The sequence below is a fragment of the Australozyma saopauloensis genome, chromosome 7, assembly GCF_035610405.1.
Source record: "Australozyma saopauloensis chromosome 7, complete sequence".
NCBI classification, from domain to species: domain Eukaryota; kingdom Fungi; phylum Ascomycota; class Pichiomycetes; order Serinales; family Metschnikowiaceae; genus Australozyma; species Australozyma saopauloensis.
In genome coordinates this window covers 274,823-290,436 of record NC_086137.1, presented here as the reverse complement: position 1 = coordinate 290,436, position 15,614 = coordinate 274,823, and the positions used below count along the sequence as shown (strand labels likewise).

The 15,614-nt window shown below is 43.5% G+C and overlaps 4 protein-coding genes across 4 annotated transcripts; 1 reads left to right on the top strand and 3 right to left on the bottom strand.

Annotated features, from left to right (window-relative positions):
• Window positions 1-438: 438 nt before the first annotated feature.
• On the bottom strand, window positions 439-1,782 carry PUMCH_005069 (uncharacterized protein; the record flags this gene model as incomplete). The annotated part of the gene is made up of 1 exon (XM_063023979.1): window positions 439-1,782. One exon carries the CDS (start codon window positions 1,780-1,782, stop codon window positions 439-441), a length of 1,344 nt encoding a protein of 447 aa, XP_062880049.1.
• A 2,784-nt stretch (window positions 1,783-4,566) lies between these two features.
• Window positions 4,567-6,189, bottom strand: PUMCH_005068 (uncharacterized protein; the record flags this gene model as incomplete). The annotated part of the gene is made up of 1 exon (XM_063023978.1): window positions 4,567-6,189. The coding sequence occupies one exon, from the start codon at window positions 6,187-6,189 to the stop codon at window positions 4,567-4,569; it is 1,623 nt and encodes a 540-aa protein (XP_062880048.1).
• A 2,426-nt stretch (window positions 6,190-8,615) lies between these two features.
• On the top strand, window positions 8,616-11,861 carry PUMCH_005067 (uncharacterized protein; the record flags this gene model as incomplete). The annotated part of the gene is made up of 1 exon (XM_063023977.1): window positions 8,616-11,861. One exon carries the CDS (start codon window positions 8,616-8,618, stop codon window positions 11,859-11,861), a length of 3,246 nt encoding a protein of 1,081 aa, XP_062880047.1.
• A 188-nt stretch (window positions 11,862-12,049) lies between these two features.
• On the bottom strand, window positions 12,050-15,277 carry PUMCH_005066 (uncharacterized protein; the record flags this gene model as incomplete). The annotated part of the gene is made up of 1 exon (XM_063023976.1): window positions 12,050-15,277. One exon carries the CDS (start codon window positions 15,275-15,277, stop codon window positions 12,050-12,052), a length of 3,228 nt encoding a protein of 1,075 aa, XP_062880046.1.
• Window positions 15,278-15,614: the final 337 nt, after the last annotated feature.

Here is a 15,614-nt window from a genome sequence, read left to right as displayed (position 1 = left end):
ATCGGTTGCGGCCATATCAAGTGGAAAATACTGTTTCCCGTCCGATCAACGTTAGTCAAGCCACTTAGAGCCACACTGAGTAATGCAGTGGGAGACCATGTGTGAAATTGTGGTGCTGCAATCTTTTTTTGGTAATTCTATCGATAAGCCATGTGGAAGTAGTATTTTAGGTTGGCCATACTCCATACTAGCTAATAAAAGTTAGCAGTGGCGAACAAACCAGAACTAATATTTTTACTGATCAAACAATTTGTCTTTTTGAGTTCAGATTCTTGTTTCACCGATTTTGGATTTTTTTTGCTTCTCATCACTCAAGAAGAAACACACCCCTTCAGGAGATGCGATGTTCCTGCAGTACATGCATGCAGTCCTGATTGGGAATAGTCTATTGGGATGAGCTACATAGTATTGACGGAAAGAATGCATGTATATGAATAATTATTGTACGATCTTTGACATTGGAACAGGCAGTTGCCAATTCAGCGAACACTCGTTGTTGACCGGAGAGTATGCAGGGATTGAATTTGTGTCTGAGCGAAGGGCAGGGGATGCACAAGCGGAGCTTCCCATGTTGGAGAATATCAGAACTTGGGAAGTTGCCAGTGGAGGAGTTGGAGGTAAGACTGAGTTTTCAGAGAAAGCAGAATCCTTTCTTGGAGCGAGGTTCAACAAAACATCAGCGGCGAAGTTTAAGTCAGAGGGCAATTGCTCCAAGTCCTCGTCAACAACACATCCACCTCTTTGGTAGATGGTTTCCGAGATACGAGGGTGGGTATTAGTGAAGTTCAAAACCACTGGGATGACTCCTAATCTTGCATACTTGCGATTTAATACCTCAGAGAGGGTCGAAGTACGCAATAAAAGAGCGATTGCGACTTTCTTTGCAGAGAGGAGGGTTTGTTCGTCAAGATCATTGAGACCACCGAGCCTAGGGGAACCTCTCAGAGGAGGCTGGTTTTCTCCATCCTCGCCTGCCGGCAGGCTGTGTTGAAGTTCGTGGTTCAGAATCGAGGCCAAGAGATCTTGCACAAACGATTGTGTTGCAGGGATGTCAAGCATATTGACAGCCATGATGGTAGCGGTGAATGCAATCAAAGAAGTAGGTATAGTCATAAAGAAACGATCATACAATGAGAGCTCGCAAAAGAAGCGTCCAACTGCGGCGACAGCAGACATTTTCTGTGCTGCGGTGCTAGCCACCGGACGGGAATATTTTGTAGGAGTAACGTTGGCGAAAACTCCAGCCTCGTTAATTGCAAATTGCATGCGATCTTCCAAGGTTGGATGACCCAACAGCCACTCGATAGTAGCTAGGATGTGCATTTCCATTTGAACGAACATTTCCTCATCGAAGGCCAGACGGCACATGACAGCAAGCTCTCTCAAAGTAGGGACTCTCAGCTTCTTGTCTTCGTATTTGCCTGCAATCCAGAGAGCTGTGCATCCGACCAATTGATAGTGACGCTTGAATACAACACGCTTAGCACAATAACGGTCGATGATATTGATGCAAAGAAAGAATGTAGACGGCTGTAAACGGAACAGGGTGTGCAATTCGATCAAGAAATCTAAGAGATATGGCCTCATGAACCATTGGATCTCGGGTTGCAAGTCAATCATCAGAGGATTTGGTTTCAGCACGAGTTCTAGACGAGCAATGTACGTCTCCAACTCGGTCGAGTACTCTGATATGAGCTTTTTGTTTGCTTGGGACTCGAGGATTTCGAGCACATTGGAATAGGGCTTAGCTTTCACTTGAGGGGGGCCATAGAGTCTGGACATCTTGAACTGCAAAATTCCGGGGCGGGTAAAAATGCAGGCAGATGGGGGTATATGAAATTATTTGAAAATGCTAAAACTTGAAATTCGAAAATTTCATATAACCGGTGGAAGAAGAAATATGTAGTCTGGGGTAACTGGCGGGTATCTGCAGGCGGGGACTGCAGGAAGCTATTAGCGCCGAGTGAGAAAGGAGATCTGATTTTGCAGCGAAAAGGCAAAAAGAAAGGAGGGGCGATGAGGTGAGCGGTGAACAGGCGAACACGGGTTGAATTATCTCAAGTATGTGCAGAGGTGTATGCGGATCAGGGGGAAGAAAGATGTGACAGACGTTGCAGGACCCGATTGTTCCGAGCAGGAGGTCTGTGGTGGTGATGTAAGAGAGTAAGAGGATGGGAGAGGGTACAGAGTGATTAGGGCAGCAGACGAAGAGATGAGCAACGCAGAATGCTTCAGCGAATTTCTTTAAATATCTTCTGGAAGAATTGTGGAACACTAACTATCAACACAAGTAACACTATCGATGAGAGCAGTGCCGGTCTTCAAGGGGAAGGGAACGTCGGAGTACGATTGGGTGTGTTCGTGATAGGCACCAACAACACGCAAAGACAAAATTAAAGGAAAGAATGGATGGATCACACCGACTGATTGATATTCCCACGAATTGATGTGACAGTCACGTTCGAATGGTGTTCAGATGTAGATGTATATGGTTACAACCAACTGGGAGGAGCAGTTACAGTAAGGCAAAAGCTAGCAGCGACGGAGGGAAGAGGGCAGCAGGGGAGACGGGTGTGGTTGAAGAAGAACCGATTGCACACCAAGACAAAAGAAGAAAAAGAAACGGGCCACCTGGGATAGAACCTGAAAAACTTAGCAGTCAGGAAAAAAAAAACAGCCCGATCGGCCTATAAGTACAAAGTGGTCGCGAAATTGCGTGGAGCCGTAGCCAGGAGGAAGGGGGGCCTGCAGGGAAAGCGCGGCCGTGGCTTCTGAGACCAAGGACGTTTCGAGTGAGGTACAGGGCAGGGCACAAGGAGGCAGGTGGGGGCATTTGGCGGGAGGGAGAGAGAGGGAAGAGAGAGTTTTTTTGGGGCAAAATTTGGTGGAGTTTTCGTTTTGTAAGTTGGTTTCGGATCGTTTTTCTCGTTCGTAATTGATGCCCAAATTCCGGTCGGTGAGGATCGTCGGGCGACCAGTGAATTCTAAATTTTATGCGCGGCAGGAGCAGTCACAGATGAAACTTCAGATACCTTAGATGCTTCAGATGAGATCTGGTGAGGGAAGGAACTACGTCGAAACCAGAAATGGAGAATTTTATATTTTAAATGTGAACAAATGTTTTAATCTACTTACTTCTTTCATTTTATATGTCTGGCTTTGTTTCGTCATGAACAGTGTACTCCTATGTGATCTCTCATTCCGCATCTGAAGTCCACTGGTAAGGGATGAGGATCTAATGAGCGCCAATAGCTCGTATGCGTTGGCACATTCTCGATGCTGGCCGCCGTGGCCGGATTCAGAATACTAATAGCTTCCATGCCAATATTCCCTGACCATTATCTCCACACTTTAACTGGAATGTTAACTCGTTGCCCGTAGATGCATGGAGTCCGCTACCAAGAGCTGGCTGCAAAATGTGCACGGATCTGGTCTCGGCCAACGATAGGCAATGTCAGATCAGATCAGAATGTAGAATGTGGAATGCTGACATTACGGTAGAAGAAGGAGCTCTGCCGAAAGAAATTTCTGCCATGTGTGGGTTAATTCATTGCCGAAAAAAGGTGACCTCTCAGATCTCCTTTTCTTTCCTAAGCCCTACCTCCGATATCGCCGGCAAGATCCGAAAAATGGCAACTCTCACTGAACAACAAAAATTATCAATTCCCATTAATTCACTTAACTCACCAGCTCCCCAAAAACTTCTCTTTTCTTTGTTTTGCTTATCTTCCTTATTGCGTCCGAAAAATAGACCGCCTGTTCCTCTAACGGTATACATTAGGCGTCCGCGCAGACATCCGCGCTTTAAATTTGGGGCCGTGCAGGTCTGGTTAGGCCCTTGTGCGTCAACAATATAGGTCCAGACAAGACGTTGTTCATGTGTTATTTGGAGCAAATAAACAAACACTTTGTGTGTATTCTTTTGTTTTTTTATTTGCAACTCCGGGGTGTACAATAGAGGAAAGGCTCGACCACTGCCATCCCGTTGATGTACAAAACCTCGCTTCCCCTTAAAAGGTGCTGCACACCTACCGGACGCGGTTACGCTATTATTACGATACGCCTAACGAGTCTGTCCTTTGCAACCACTAGTATATAGGCACTGGAATTTAGATAATCTTTCCGGAAATGTAGAGCAGCCTGGTTGCAAATTGGAGTGAGGCGTCTTAGGCAGGGACATCTACGCGGCGCTCTGCAGCTGTCACTGTTGTGTGGAAGCATATCTGTAGCCTATAAGTTTCTGAGGGAATATGCGCCGAATCAAGAAAAGTCTATGAATAACTTTCTTCAATTTAGTATTTTCGAAGCTGTTATGGTTGTTTAAAGTATCAATCCTGTAGGTTCATTGTAGTCTGACTGCCCTTCGGTACCTTCATGCCATAGTCAAACCACATTAAACTGTGAATGATTTTTAAAAATACTTTATTTGTAGCAAATTTACTCAACACCGTAACAAGATGTTTCTGCCTCGTTCAGTACGCAATTATTAAATTCTAATGTACAGATCGGTATGCCCAAGCAGTTCTCTATGTATACACTTTCGATCCATGACCCTTTTTCGACTCCTTAGAATGCACCCTGTCCTCTGCCACCGTTAGCCTGATCATCCTGGTTCTTGATGGTCTGGTCGACCGAAAGAAGCAAAGTTGCAGCTTCTGTAGCAGACTGGAGAGCATTGATCTTAACCAAAGATGGCTCCCAAATAAAGTTGTCCATATTGTTTCCAACAGCCTCTTTCTGGAAGTCAATACCAAACCAGGTCTCACCTCTGGCATGCGTGCTACGCAAGATGTTTAATAGCTCAATGGCGTCCAATCCAGCGTTCTCGCACAATTGACGAGGAATGATCTCTAGAGCTCTGGCAAAGGCCAGAATAACAAGTTGTTGCTTGCCTGCGATGGTTTTGGAGTATTCTCTCAAGTATTTTGACAATTCCATCTCGATGGCTCCACCACCTGCGACAACGGATCCGTGCTTGACAGCTCTCTTAACAATCATGATGGCATCGTGCAAAGATCTCTCCACTTCAGCAATGACCTGCTCTGCACCTCCACGCAACACCAATGTGCATGTCTTGGCCTCAGGGCAGCCCTGGAACAAGTTGTAACGTTCACCTCCAATTTGAACCTCCTCAAAGCGCTCACAAGTACCTAAAGCCTCTGGAGTCAAGCTAGAGACAGTAGACTGGATCGCACCACCGACAGCTTTGATAACTCTGTCCAAGTCTTCAGCGCCAACTCTGCCGGCACAAAAAATGTTGCGATCAGCGAAGTATTGGGTGGCCAAGTCTCCAATTGGAAGCTTAGAAAGAACAATGTTAGCACCAGACTCACTGATAGCCTCCAACTTGCTGAAGATGATCTTCCACTCGGCATCAACAATGTCCTGGAAGTCGGCGACTTGTTGCACTCTAACCTCGGCGTTGTCCTTTTCAGCCTTAAGCTCCAACTCCACGTTCAAGGACAAAATCTTTGGATTATCAAACTTCTTGGGTTGCTGCTCAAAACCGGCATAACTGAATGTCTTTTTGAAGGCCACACCGTCGACGAACAAGGAATCCTCCATAGCTCCACCTGGAACCTTCTTGATACCAATCATAGACTCGTCCAAGTCTTCATCGAGCGACAAGACAGCATCCACGACCATCTTGGTGAAAAACTCGGAATTGTTACTGATAAGCTTGGAAGACATGGCAGTGGTGGCGCATCTCTCCAAGAGGTTTCTGAAGTTCGAGGTATCATCCTTCTCGATCTCCACCTGGATCTCACGGATACGGTTGACAGCCAAATCACAAGCCTTGCGCAAACCCTTGATGATCAAGTGTGGTGAAAGTCCGTCCTCTACAAATGCTTTACTCTCCTTCAAGAACTCTCCAGCCAAGATGGTCACAGAGGTAGTTCCATCACCTACCTCAGCATCTTGAGCACGAGAGATGTCGACCAACATCTTGGCTGCCGGGTGAACGACGTCTAGAAGCTTCAAGATGGTAGCACCATCGTTGGAGATGGTGGTTCTGCCGTTTCCAGACTTGATCAAGATATCTGAACCAAAAGGACCCAAAGTCGGTTTGAGGGTTTCCTGGATGGCCAAACAGGCATTGATATTATTGAGGATCTGGCCCTTACCTTGCGAGGAGTCGGTGCCTTCTTTCAAAACCACAATCGTGGGTGTTTGGTTGTTGAAAGCCATGATGGAGGGAGATGGTAGTGGAAGATTTTCGACCACGACTATGCGAAATCGACTGTGGGGAGCCGAATTGGAAAAGTGAGTACTTGGGGTTTTTGGTGATAAGAAATTCGGAATGGAAGCTGATAATGATTCATGAACAAAGTTGTTTTGTTAATGAAGGCTGGGATTTGCGGTGTTTTTTTGTTAATCGTTTTGCGTTGATTAACTAGAGTAGACTTTGAGTAGTGCTTAGGATCGTGCTCCAAAAACAAATTAAAAAATAACTTTGCACATTGGAGTTTTCATTCATTTATTACATTTTTTCATTTAGTCTTGTTTAATTTTTCATTGGTGCCCACTTCTAGCTCAAATTGTCTTTACGGAAAATTGGAAGGGTATACAATCAAAGTATTGCTGCTTTTCCACATCATGTAAATACTTTTATTCAGCTTTTAAATTGAATCTGTTCATCTCTTAACCTTCAGATGGAATGTTTAGCGCAAATCTAAGATATTTGTTTGACAAGGACCATGAATGAAGACAAATAATTCTGCAAATTCGAGAGGTTCAATAGTCTGCTCATCTTTCTCATTTTTTATCCAGACACTTCTGAGTTTCTTATCTGTTTCTTTATTAGAAATCTAAGGATCTTCATTCTTTCTTATTCTGAGAAATCAACAGGATCGGCAACCTCAGCACGAGTGTGTTTCCTCTTCATGTCTCTACCCCCAGCCAAAAAAAGGTTCTAGGGGAATAATTTAAATATAAATTGCTTGGTTTTGGAGGTTGTCTGAAATATTTTCCGACAGAATATCTGTACAAGCACTCAAAGTAGCCCTTCTATGTTCCTCATCCAGGTAGTCAACGGCAAAGCAATGAGCATCTTGATTGCATTCTATTGAGCCTTTGATTATATCAGACAGTTTGCAAAACGTTGCACTTCGAGAAATTGACAAGTTCATTTTCCTGAAAACAGCTCCCTTGCAAATTATAGGTGCCAAGGAACGTAACAATTAGGAAACTGTAATTTAATAGAAGTTTGCTTAAATGTATTACTCAAACTGAATACATCTGGGCTTCTTGGAGACATTCACACATGGCCAGTCCACCTCCTGATTGCCGCCGACCATCTCCGACAAATTCCAAAAAGAAATTTGAGCAGAGTCAACTTTTTGCTCGGGAATTGCAAAAATTATTTTCTTCAATAAGGGTCTCTATTTGTCTCAAACGCCTTTCTCCAACATTCCTTTCGGAATCTTCAAGAATGTGGCTTCAATGAGCTTGAGACTCGAGGCACTAACTTTCCTTCTAGATCAAACCTTCCAATACTGAGAGGTATGTCTTAATATTTGATATCAAAGCACGTCATGAAGACGCTAGAAATGATAAAGCATTATAAGCATTCACTGGCTCTTTGAGGCAATAGTCCATTTATATATAGTATGTCTGAATTCTTTCCATGTGGATTAAGTTGTTACAGCATGATTTCCGGGGCACTCAAAAGGTCCTAATTTTCTAAAGATTACACTCACAATTATTTCTTTACTTTGTGTTTACGTATACACGTAGCTTCAGCGAGATGGAGAGCCTAATCTCATGTTAATCCTCTGATCAAGTATTTTGCAAACCAAAAAAAAAAAAGATTGTAAGAGCCAGCCTATCACCACTACAACGAGAGGCAAACCAGAAGCTCCAAAGTCAAATTCCAAGCTGCGTAGGCATTGTTAGACTCAAGTCTTCACCATCGCAGCGTATGACGTCATACAACTGGAGAGACACATTAAGGTATCTGAACTTCGGACCATGCTCAATCAGGCAAAGATAGCACGTCGCCAATTTCGTTCTCCAAACAACTCCTCCTTTCCAAAACAAACGCTCGCTAAAATATAATTCGTCCTCCAGAAATCACATCTCCAAAATTCCTCTTCCCAGAACCCCTGTCATGTACACTCCCTGTCAACAGTGCCTCCTCGAAGAAGTAATTCACATCGCCCCTACAAGATCCTGTTCCCCTCCAAACACAACCGGAAAGTATAAATAGGCGATAATCTCGATCCCATTCGTTCTAGTGGAACTTCCCCTTCTGTTAATTCCTGTGTACGAACCCTGGCTTGCACTTCCTCTTTGTGTTTATAAAAGCCGCGCGGTCCTCTCTTCTATTGTTAGCACGCCGAACAACAACAGATCCGTTGTCACCACTCTCCGTAACAGGCAGACATAGCTATTCAATCTAGGTTCCGATTGCAAGAACCCGTGCTCAAAACCGTAGAAGTATTTATATAGCCCTTCATCCGCAGTCTCCTCTTGCCTTGTCAAGACCTAAATCACCTCACCACTCTACCATTCCAACTCGGCAGTAGTCCGCGTTTGGCCGTCGAATTTCCATATTGTCGGAACTTATCAGTGGTCTCGGCTCTCCGCATAAAAAGGCCCGCTTCGGAGACGCTATGGATGGCCCAAGCTTAGTGGCTATTCTCGAACAGCCGGCGCTCTTTAAACAGAGGGCACCGGAGTTGAGAGAAGACTTGCTCGACCTCATCAAGCAGCAACAGAGCCAGATCGAGGAACTTCAGGCTGCTCACAGCACCGCGCAACACGCCAATGTTGCATTCAAGCTGGCCCTTTCGGAGATCGGTACTGTGGTCATTTCCGTCGCGATGGGTGACTTGTCCAAGAAAGTTGAGATCCACTCTGTGGAGTCCGACCCGGAAATCTTAAAAGTGAAAAATACGATTAATACTATGATGGATCAGCTTCAAACATTCGCCAGTGAGGTTACTAAGGTTGCAACCGAGGTGGCCAACGGTGAGCTTGGTGGCCAAGCCAAGAACGAGGGTTCCGTTGGAATTTGGCGCTCTTTAACCGATAATGTGAATATCATGGCTCTCAATCTTACCAACCAGGTCAGAGAAATTGCCGATGTCACCCGTGCTGTGGCTCGTGGTGATTTGTCCCGGAAAATTAATGTACATGCACAAGGTGAAATTTTACAATTACAGATGACTATCAATACAATGGTGGACCAGCTTCGAACTTTTGCGTTTGAAGTGTCCAAAGTGGCTCGTGATGTCGGTGTTTTAGGTATATTGGGTGGTCAAGCCTTGATTGAAAACGTCGAAGGAATTTGGAAAGAGCTCACAGACAATGTGAACGCTATGGCTTTGAATTTGACAACTCAGGTGCGTAATATTGCAAATGTTACCACTGCAGTTGCTCAAGGTGATTTGAATAAGAAGGTTACAGCCGATTGTAATGGTGAAATTCTTGAGTTGAAGCTTACTATCAATCAGATGGTGGATCGGTTGCAAACCTTCGCTTTTGAAGTGACTACTTTGTCCCGTGAGGTCGGAACGGATGGTATCTTGGGAGGACAAGCAAATGTTCGTGACGTCGAGGGTGCATGGAAAGCTGTCACTGAAAATGTTAACCTCATGGCCACTAATTTGACTAATCAAGTGAGATCTATTGCCACAGTTACCACAGCAGTTGCACATGGTGACTTGTCTCAAAAAATTGATGTGCATGCACAGGGAGAGATCTTGCAATTGAAAAACACAATCAATAAAATGGTGGACTCTTTGCAACTCTTTGCTTCAGAAGTTTCAAAGGTTGCTCGAGATGTCGGTATCAATGGTAAATTGGGTATTCAGGCTCAAGTCTCGGATGTCGATGGCTTGTGGAAAGAAATTACTTCGAATGTCAATACAATGGCATCTAATCTTACATCGCAAGTGCGTGCTTTTGCTCAAATTACTGCTGCTGCAACCGATGGTGACTTCACTCGATTCATTACTGTCGAAGCGTCGGGTGAGATGGACGCCTTGAAAACTAAAATCAATCAGATGGTTTTTAACTTGAGAGAATCTATTCAAAGAAACACTGCTGCGAGAGAGGCTGCTGAATTGGCTAATAGCGCAAAATCTGAGTTTTTGGCAAACATGTCGCATGAGATCAGAACACCCTTGAACGGTATCATCGGAATGACTCAGTTATCTCTCGATACCGAATTGACCCAATATCAGCGAGAAATGTTGAGCATTGTCCATAACTTGGCAAATTCTCTATTGACCATCATTGACGATATCCTCGATATTTCTAAAATTGAGGCAAACAGAATGACAGTTGAACAAATCGATTTTTCACTCCGAGGCAACGTCTTTGGTGCTCTTAAAACCTTAGCAGTTAAAGCCATTGAGAAAAATTTAGACTTAACATATCAGTGTGATTCCTCATTCCCTGATAACCTAATTGGTGACTCGTTCAGATTGCGCCAAGTGATCTTGAATTTGGCAGGAAATGCGATCAAGTTTACTAAAGAGGGTAAAGTTTGTGTAAGCGTTAAGAAATCAGATGCTATTGCAGAAGATCCAAACAAGCTTCTATTGGAATTTTGTGTGAGTGACACTGGTATCGGTATCGAAAAAGATAAGCTTGGCTTGATTTTCGATACTTTCTGTCAGGCTGATGGTTCCACTACCAGAAAATTCGGTGGAACTGGACTTGGTCTCTCTATTTCCAGACAATTGATTCATTTGATGGGCGGTGAAATTTGGGTCACTTCTGACTACGGCAGCGGATCTAATTTTTCCTTCACGGTGAGCGTATCTCCTTCTGACGTTTGCTATTCCAGTTGCAGTGAACAACTTCTTCCCTTCAAGGATCACCAAATTCTTTTCTTGTCTACAGACCATACCGAGTTTGAATTGGAGGAAATTCGTCTGCAAATACTTCAATTGGGCCTCCAACCAGTTATTGTTCAGGACATAACTGACGCTGATTTGGCAGAACCTATTCCCTTCGACATCATAATGATAGATTCTATCAAGAGCGCTCACGAGCTCAGATTGAAGTCAGAGGTCAAGTATATTCCTTTGGTGCTTGTTCATCATTCTATTCCCGAGTTGAACATGAGAGAATGTATCGATCTCGGTATTTCATCATATGGAAACACTCCGTGCACCATATCAGATTTGGCAAGTGTGTTGATTCCTGCCTTGGAGTCTAGATCTATTGCCCAAAATACGGACGACTCAGTTTCATACAAGATCTTGTTAGCCGAGGACAACTTAGTGAATCAAAAACTAGCTGTGCGGATTCTTGAGAAGCAAGGCCATCAAGTCCATGTGGTTGAAAATGGACTTGAAGCATTCCAAGCCATTTGCAAAAATAAGTATGACGTCGTTTTGATGGATGTTCAAATGCCTGTTATGGGAGGATTTGAAGCTACCGAAAAGATTCGTCAATGGGAGAAGAAGTCAAACCCGATTGAGTCCCTCAGTATTCGTACACCTATTATTGCTTTGACCGCGCATGCAATGTTGGGTGACAGAGAAAAGTCCTTATCAAAGGGAATGGATGACTATGTTTCCAAACCACTTAAGCCCAAATTGTTGATGCAAACAATCGTCAAATGCATCCATAATATTAAGCAGTTGAAGGAATTATCGAAGCAAAACAACAACAACAGAACATCGGAGTTTGCTAAAAATCTCAAAAAGATCAAAGATTTCGATGGTCCAACAAATGGATGGCCAGGTCGTGATTTGAGCTCAAGCGAGACACTATCTACTCCAGTGCAAGAGGTACCCGGATCTGCCTGTTCCTCCCCTATGGATAGAGGAGAGTTAAAAAGCACACTCTCTGGAGATATAACACCTTTAAGTGGGCCTCTGTTGCCATTTGACAAGTTCTAACTTAATCTTTCTTATTCTTTAATCATCGAGCATTAATTTTTACTTCTATAACAAGAGAGCCATGTAGTCTTAAGCAACTGTTTATTACAAAAGGGTTTTATTTTGAAGGTTGTCGATTGTAAACTTGTTCCATCGAATTATCCATATATAATAAAAGGTTCTATATCCATTCCCAACCGGGGAGCCATTTACCACTCCGTATCATCCCATTTCTTGATTTCTTGTGCTTGCTGATTGACATCTTTTTGTGCCTTCTTTCTCATGTAAAAAATTGGACAATCTTTGTTAGAACATAAGACTTCTTGATGCAACGAGCCCTGACATCTCTGACACTCCGTCCACAATCTCGAAAACTTATGCTCCAAGTAACTCATTTGAGCTAATGCATTTCCATACAACTCTGGAGCCTTTGATATACAATTTTCACAGACAGCGCCATGGTTGTTTGGTTTCAACGGGGTGCGGCAATTTTTGCATAGTTCGGCTTTCTTTGCAAATCTCATCAAACCGCCACTTTTAGGAGCACTCATTTTGACGGTACGAGTGTGCGCTCCAGAAAGTAACTCTTTGGCCTTCTTGTCTCCTAAAATGGGCTCGAAAATTCTCATTAATGGCTTTGAAAGCTGGTTCTCCAAGTAGTAGTTAACATCAATTGGAAGCGAATTCTCCAAAACGTACAATGGATCTTCTGATTTCTCGTAGTTCTTTGTACTGGAGGAGTTGATGATGACGTATGCCACTCTATCACCTAAGGAGGGAGCAGATCCAGGATCTCTTTGTTTCATTCTTTTTGCAAGCTCAACATGAGCTTGTTTGCCATCATACTCGTGTTTAGAGTATGCTTTTGTAATGACTAGTTGTGACAAGTCAACTCTGTTTTGAAGAAGATCGGCAATAGTTTGTTTCACAAAGCGCTCGGCTTTTTCAACATTTCTTTCCTCAAGAATAAATTCCAAAACTTTCGTAATAACATTCTGTACCAAGCGGCAGTTATCTCTTCTGACAGTTTCTATACCCTTCGTGTCCATTTTGTCGAATTTGTCCGGTCTCGTCCAGTATAAACCGGCATATCTCTTCTTGTTAATTAAAAGATATGGGAAGTATACTTTTTCGAACTCTAACTTAATTGGGCGAATGAATTTCGTTGAGACATAGTCTGCAGCTTCTTCACCATACTTCATACAAGTCTCTAGGTCCTCAAACCCAAATTTCACCATCACAGAATCCGTATCACCATAAATGACCTCTGCATCGTGTGGAAATCCATTTGCTTTGGAATATTTTTCCTGCACGACATTTTTCGTCTTTTCAATCATCTCACGACCGAAAGCAGTGACAGAGGAAGAAATAGCCAAGCAAGGTAGTTTACCAACGGTTGCACCAGTGAAACCGTACACAGAATTAGCGGAGATTTTCAATGCTAGTTGTCTTCCATTCAAAACATCACGCTTGAAGGGGTCTGTTTCTTTTTTCAAATCTGCTTTAGCCTTTTTTCTGGCAGTCAATAATTCATCCAAAATTGTGGGTAATATACCTTTTCTTTTGCTTTCTTTCACGAAATAATCGCCATTGGGAGTGAAAGTGTATTCGTCTTCGGACAAGTTGAAGGCTTGAATCGAGGCTTTGTTTAATAATGTTGTGTAGCACAAATTGTGAGCCATCATAATAGAAGGGTACAAAGAACTGAAATCCAAGGTTGCAATAGGAACATCATAGTATCCTCTATTTGGCTCAATGACAGTGGCACCTTCGTATTCTTCGTTTCCTCCTTCACTCTTCATGTTTGGTACGACAATATTCTCTTGTAGACATTTCCGGAAAAGTTGCGAGATGACTTTAATTTGCTGTCCTCTTGCAAGAAGATAAGAGAACGGAACACCTGTAACTCTTGCCATTTCAGTGTAGTTGACCAAACACATCAATTTTTCAAGCAAGCGTAGCGGCAAGTAAGCATCTTTTAAACAATAGACAGCCAAACGTCGACGCGTCTCAGCCGTACCATTTTGGAGATCTGTAATGATGGAATGTTGGACATCTTCTTTTTGTTCTCCCAAGAAATGCGCCGAGACAGAGTTCAAGGTGTAGGATCTTAACTTGTACTCTCTCTGAATGAATTGAAGCAAATCAAGTTGCATTCTTCCCTCGATATTGACGACTTTGTTCTCACGAGTACCATAGGCTCTGGAACTAAACACGGAATCTTTAGCCTCCTGCTTAATGTTAAACATACGTCCAAAGAATGCGAACTTAGGCAAGCCCAAAGCCTTTGCACGATCGAGCAAATATGGTAAATCAAAATTTGCGGTATTGTAACCGATAATGACATCTGGGTCGGATTTTACCACAAAGTCTCTCCAGCCCATGAGCATGTCTCTTTCTTCCTGGTAAGATAAGATTTCGGAACCAATAATAGGTGCACAAGTGTTCACAGTGAACACATTTCTAACGAAAGGACGTTGGTCACCCTGCCGCAGAATGACATTAGCGATCTGAATGACTGGGTCTTCCTTTGCCTCAGGAAAGACACCTTTTCTTCCCGCACACTCGATATCGAAAGAGAGAATACGCAAAGGAGCCATTTTTAGCCATTCGCCTTCAGATGGATGCGATAAGATGTCACGGTAGTCAATGACACACTCAATCTGACAAGTTGATAGTTTCATGGCGGGATCTACAAGAGTGAACTTCCCCTTCGGAAGAGACATCCATGACATACCGGTGATGTTGCAGTCGATCATCATTCGAAGCAAGTAATTGATGTTATCGTAAGAGGGATTCTGTCCCGGCGAGAAGTAGTTTTCAAACGAGACCTCTCCCCTTTCAAACGCACCTCTAATCTTAGTAATGTCCTTGGCGTTGGCCACCACCACCTTGAAAAATGGCACCTTGACGTTATTGCTGAAGCCCCAAATGGACTCCTTGAGTTCTATAGTGATATCGTGAATCCCATACCAATTGGCCTTCATGGAACTCTTAAACGCTCCCAACTGAGCAGACGTAAAGCCCCTAGGAACAGGAACATAGAAGTAATGTAAAAAGCCCGTCACAGTACAAAGCACAGAGTAACCCTCCTCGGTGATACCGAAAAAACGAGCCACGGTAGTATCTCCATGAATAGCTTCTTCAGCATCCAACTGTTGGAACGTCACGTCGTTCTCGAGATAATTCTCCGGCAATTGCGGCCGGGACCACAGCTGCTGTTCCTCATGTACACCCTCGGCACGCTGGGTCATTTCCACCAACTCTTGTTCGAACACCAGCGGCTCATCGTCCCCATTGGGACGTTTGACTTTCTTCAAAAGCTGCTGCTGCGACTGGGTGAGCTCCAAATGCGAGTCGATATTTTGCGATGCGGCCGGAAGGGAGTGGGCGCCCTCGGAATTGTCGGACCATGTTCTTTTGGCGGCCTCGGACATCTTGGTGGAGAGTGGGTAGAATTGGCTGCAAATGAGATGTGATGTAGGATCGCGAGACGCGAGGTGCGATAACACGTTAGAGAAGAAAGTGGACGAGGATGAATTGGGTTATGAGATAAGTTTATTTTATTTATTTTAATTGAAGAATTGAGAGTTTTGTGTTTTTTTTTTCTATTGATCTTTGGGTGGAATTGAGGGAGATACGTTTGATTAGATATGGACGCGTTTCCATTAGTCGATTCGAGACTGATGAAATTTTTAGAACAAGTCGGAAGCAATTTGAAAAATTGGAGTCATGTGATAGAAGGTCTATGAAAATTACAGTCTTAAATTGTAG